General features: G+C 27.1%; 1 protein-coding gene across 1 annotated transcript; it reads right to left on the bottom strand.

The window, feature by feature from the left end:
- Positions 1–1743: 1743 nt before the first annotated feature.
- Positions 1744–5973, bottom strand: LOC112639479 (lysosomal aspartic protease-like). Its single transcript, XM_025413522.1, has 8 exons — positions 5781–5973; positions 4664–4896; positions 4113–4240; positions 3738–3970; positions 3338–3463; positions 3137–3272; positions 2824–2916; positions 1744–2745 (listed from the first exon to the last, which is right to left on the bottom strand). Exons 1-8 carry the CDS (start codon positions 5837–5839, stop codon positions 2566–2568), a joined length of 1188 nt encoding a protein of 395 aa, XP_025269307.1. The 5' UTR covers positions 5840–5973; the 3' UTR covers positions 1744–2565.
- Positions 5974–6000: the final 27 nt, after the last annotated feature.

Raw genomic sequence — 6000 nt, 5'->3', positions numbered from 1 at the left:
TGTCCCTCTGTTGAATGCTTGAACAGGTAGAGAAAGCGCGAAACATTCGAAAAATCCTGATAAATTTCCATTTCGATCAATTTAATTTAAATATACTATATTTTGCTTGAACGTGTATCTTCAATGAAGAACATTTATTTACAGAAATTCATGATTAATAATAAAAATAATTCTTTCGAAAGAATATATTGTTTATATCAAACAGACAATTATGCAACATTAACTTTACAATAGATAATTTGAAAAAATTATCGACATTTTTTATGTAATTTTATGCGATAAAATTATATTTATACAATTATACACCACACTTTATTTGATGAATACTTGAGGTTTCTAAAGAGACAAGAAAATATACATAATCTTGAAATATATATTTGAATAATCATTAATTTCAGAAATTTTGTGTTCTGAACAAATTGTTATGTTACATTTCAGATAATATTAATATGAATATTTTAACTCAAGATACTATACAAAACTAAAAATCTATACTATATAACTATACAAAACTAAAAATCTATATATATATACTATACAAAACTAAAAATCTATATATATATTTCTTTTCTATATTATGCAAATTTCAGGAAAATGCAATCAAATTTTGTGAAGGAAATAATACATCTCCAATAAGGAAACGTGTACTTTTATTAAAAATTTTATTAAAAATATGTGATTAGTATATCGAAATAAAACAATTTGCAATAATGAGAAACGTCATTATGATCATAATTTCAAATACATTATAAAAATAAACTTATAATAAAATAAACATATTATAAGATAAAAAAATTATAATACGTTTTCATTAGTTTCTCTTTTCAAGTTCATCCTGATTTAAAAAGTTGATAGTGACCGAAATATTGGTATTATTCAAACATTTAGTATATGTATGTAAAACATATATTTCATATATTACAATTAAAATTCATGAATAATAGCGTAATAGTGCAATATTTATATTCAATTTATAATCAAATTATTTCAGACAAAAATAGAAAATAATAATCGATCGATAATAATTAATTTTTCACGCTATTAATATTCAACCATAATATGAAAAATCATGATATCCGAATATGAAATCAGTTCTTAAGAACTCTTTAACAAACTTATTTAATTCAAAAAAAATCGAAAGGCGCTACTAATCGCGTGCTAATTGCATTAATTGCGAAATTTTCGTGGCATTTATTAACCAAGAAACAAAGAAAATGTCAGGTTTTTCTCTAATCTCTTCATGCATTCGATTTATGCAAGAATTTGAATCAAAAGAAGATGACACCCCAGATATTATTTTTAATTATATGACAGCGAAACATATTATCGCACTTATATCTCCGCAATATCTAGGGATTAATACGATATAGTAAATTGTAATCAGGAAAACGCGCTTGCCGTGTAAACAACATCGTTATGCATTTAAGGGCACATGACGGAATGCATAATTACAGATAAAATCAAGTCTATAAGTCGATGATTTCATGCGGTTCGAAAATATTTTAGATCGCAGCGAGATTATCTTAAAGCGGTGACAACAAGTTGTTCTCTTACTGAATGGAAGTATATTAATTCTTATTCACGTACGAAGATATAAGGAGTAAAATGGGAAAACTTTTGCAATTCTGGGTCCATAAAAATGCTTAATTTACGAGAGAGCTTCAAGATTAATTTTACTAGACTCAATGGTAATCTCTCATTTTTAATTCTTATTAAATCGAGCAAGGAGAAAATGATTTTTATAACATTTAGGATTTATCAGCGTTTTATGAATGTAATCACATTTACATAGGTTTTGGATTTCAGATAATAGAATGTGATCATGACGAGAGAGAATGATTTTATAAAATCAGCATTTATTATACCGATACGTAACGTAAACACACGATACAATGCATAAACTTAACTTTGGATTTCCGCGTCGATCAGCAACACTGCTGCTACGAAAAAACGGAACATATTTTCGAAATTTCTGGTAAATTTCTTTCTGTACGTTGCGACATACAAAGAAGAAATTGTACTCGACTACTACAGCTATCATTTATCGACATTTAATGACTGATGTATATACAAACGCGCGCATTCGAAATACATCCATGTTATCGATCCGTTCTATCCATCAGTCAAATTTAAAAATATATTATTTAAATATTTTGTTTCATAATTAATCCAAATTGTAATAAAATAAATTATTAAACGTGCGCGTGATTAAGAATGATAATGAAGAAGTAATAATCATTTCGAAAATATAAACTGATTATATCGACTAGATGGCCATGCAACAAGAATCTTAGCAAATGACACTGTTCCCAAAATTTCGCACAATCTAATTAGCAATAAGCTCATGTTAATTACTTTCAAGATAAAGTATTGCTGTTAAAAATTGACGCACAACTATGTACATATTACGCAAAAATTCACATTGATAATACGCAAACTTTATCAGTTGGTGATTAAAAATAATTAAATTTTTTTTGTTGGAGAAAATTGAGCAAATTATTAAAAATTGATAAAGTGTTCAATAAAAGAAGGCAATGAAAAACTTTCTATAGGTTTTGATGAATTCTATAAATTTTTTGCCAAAGCAAATCCCACTCGTTCTTTGTCCATGTCAAACTCGGTGTAGTAGCGGCCTATAAATGACGTGCCCAGAATCCATGAGTTAATAAATTTACTTTCATTGTTATATTTTGGGTCCATGTGTTTCCAGAAGACGCTTGAACATCGATTTTTATTATATGGACCCTGAGCAGAATTAAATACACAATATAACCTTTTTTTATATTTATTTAGATAATTTAAGTAATTTCATATAACACTCACCCGAATGGTGTAATCTTTACCGGTAAGATTGAAGGCGTTGCCACCCAAATTAAACTGGATTGTAGGCAATTGAGAAATTCTATTGCAGTCCACCTTTAAATAAAACATAATATCAATTTAATAACTAATCATATTTAATGAATATATTAAGTTTTTCGGAAACAAGGACTAATGCCATTGTTCCATAGAAGTTTATGTTTTATTGCAACGTACCTAATATTTATTTTTGTATTGTTATTATCAACTTTTTATTATTTTTGTCATCAAAGGCTACGTGCTTGAAAGATATGACTACTTGAAAGATATTACTTACTCTTCCCCGTGGATTAGTAGAAATATATCGATTAATAAATGAAATATCCTTTTCTGGTCCAATTATTCTCCAAATACTTGTATCAATGGTAGCTAGACAGTATCTCTTGCAAAAAGGAATCCCATCTATTTCGATACTATAAAGCGTAACGTAAACAATTTGTTGAAATATGATTAATATAATTTAAAATATATAACGTACCTATCTATGGTAAATTCCCAGGATCTTTCGATACTAGCAGGAACATATGTAAAATTTCCTTCGTAATAAGCAGGATCGGAACCACCGAATGTCAATTTACCACCTAAATTAGCTGAGTTAGGGTCTCTGCAAATTGTATTTTTTATATCGCAATATGTATGTATGTGATAATTATGATAAATTATACATTATATTTAATGTGTAAATATAAATATTAATTTAATATGAAAAATAATACTATATAGAAATTATGATACTATGTATAAATAATAAATTTAATTTATATTAATATTAAAATAAGTATATAATAAATATAAAAATATATACAAATAGAACTGCATGTTAATTAAATACTCTTTTCTATAGATATATGTTATTCATAAATAGAGAAGATATGTACCTATTTAGATAAAAACTAAAAATGCGTGATGACACTAGACCTTGTTGAATCATGTTGCCGAAGACTGGCGTTATCGTAAGTGCAAAATAATATAAATTAAAATATAGCAGCCCTACCATACCACCAAATATGTGTGTATCATGTATAGTTACATATTTATCAAATATTATATTTATGTCTGATGCGTCTGTCACTTCTACAAATGTTTGATTCGCCACAGTGAGTTTGGCAACCTGTGATAAAATCGATATAGAAATAGTACATACATCGTCGTTGCCGCGCGAAAAAAAGAACATGATTGCTTAAGAAATGTTTAAACTACTCGTATGATTTTATTTCTAACTGATTTGAATTGATTGCTTAATAATGACTTACTTTCACTAAATCAGTAGATAGAAGACCATATAACTTGTAATTCAAATATTCTATGTTAATAGTTCTACGTGAGTCATTAGAATAAGGTGATATATAGAATTTGTTACTATTATCTCTACAATGTCGTACTGAAACATATTCAATAATATCGAAAATTAGCAATATTAGAAAGATATTAAAAATATATATGGACATATTGTCTTATTAATCTATATCAATTATGCAATATTCTTTTACAAATAATGCCATATTTTATACATGTAAATGTATTTGTCGCATTAATTCATAAATTATCTTTGTTTATCAATGCTTGAATCTTTGGAGAATGAAGCTGATAAATTATTTAATAATTAGTACATTTCCAAATTACAAAGTTTGCCATTGTAATATTTAAATTATAGTATTAAAAATTACTATAAAATTAAATAAATATATATCTGTATTATGTATTCAACTTTTTACAATATTTCAAGATTATATTTGAAAAATATAATTAATGACGGAATATGTATATATATATATATACACACACACACAAACAAATTACTTACAACAAAAAGGGTGTGTGCATTTTTTGGAAAATATCCAAAGATGTGGGGAACCACAATTAAATATAACTTGAAATTTTTGCGGTGGAATTCCAATTTTAATAGTGCCATAGTAAGCTATGTTTTCGAAATTGGTCAAACGTACTGAAGGAAGATTACTACGTAACGAAGGGACTTTTTGCAAGATGGTGCCAACTTTTTCCGAAGATTCTCCATCCATCTCGTGCAATGAAGTCCTTGAAATAACATAAACAACAATTTATGATATATGTATGTATTCTAAATATATATGTAAAATGAATATTTTCGTTTGATATGACTAATTGATATTTTCAGAACAAATGTAGTCATGAAAGTCTACACATTCTCAAAACTTAATTGTATAACTTACATACTTGCAATATAAGTGCATTACGCATTTAAATATAAATATTTCAGAAATGTTTATTATTCGATGATCTTTCTAAATTGTATGAACTCATATATATATATATATATATATGTGTGTGTGTGTGTGTGTGTGTGTGTGTGTGTGTGTGTGTGTGTGTGTGTGTGTGTGTGTGTGAGTGTGTGTGTATCAAAAGTAAATATTGATTTGTACAGTCCAGTTTTAAACAAAATCATATTAATAGACACTGAATTTTAATTAATTTTGCATGTGATTTTATATACAAAAGTAATTTAGAAACAAGTAATAAAAAAAGAGTATTAAAAATAAGAAACAGAGAATATCAATTAAACAAATAATATAAAGCAACTCATTATACGTACAGTTAACGCATGAAAAAATAGTTTACAATTACATGTTTTGATGACCTCCAAGCACGATATTTATGTTAACGGTCGTCGTTTAAATAGGGATAAAGACAAGATGGACAAAAGCGAACGTTACGAAAAAACAACTAGTCACTTTTTCCAAAATATTCTTATTTTATTTACTCTTTAATTAATAAATCAAAATATACGTTTTGATCAAAGAAACTTCATCCAATTTGTATTGAAGCATTATTTGCATTTGTACAAGCCACGCGTTTAATCCAAGAAGTCGGAAACGAGAAAAGTCGATCTTTCGAAGTTCGATATTTATGCCAATATGCAATACAATATAATATGTACTGACCTGTTTAATTGCGCGTCAATCGTAATAAAGAGCATCGTCATTATCACAAAAAGAAACATATTTCAGAATTTATTTATTGGTGATGTCTCGATTCGTGAAAATTTCAATGACGACTTTCTTTCGACACTTTATGATCTGATACGCAGAAAAGTAAAGTGTGTCGTTTACTAACTCTTCCTTAGCACTGTACTAGTATTCGATAGCGTTATGTATACATATA

Source organism: Camponotus floridanus, unplaced genomic scaffold (assembly GCF_003227725.1).
Source record: "Camponotus floridanus strain SB8 unplaced genomic scaffold, Cflo_v7.5 scaffold67, whole genome shotgun sequence".
Lineage (NCBI taxonomy): Eukaryota > Metazoa > Arthropoda > Insecta > Hymenoptera > Formicidae > Camponotus > Camponotus floridanus.
The sequence above is the reverse complement of the archived record's forward strand: the minus strand, read 5'-3'. Positions and strand labels throughout refer to the sequence as shown.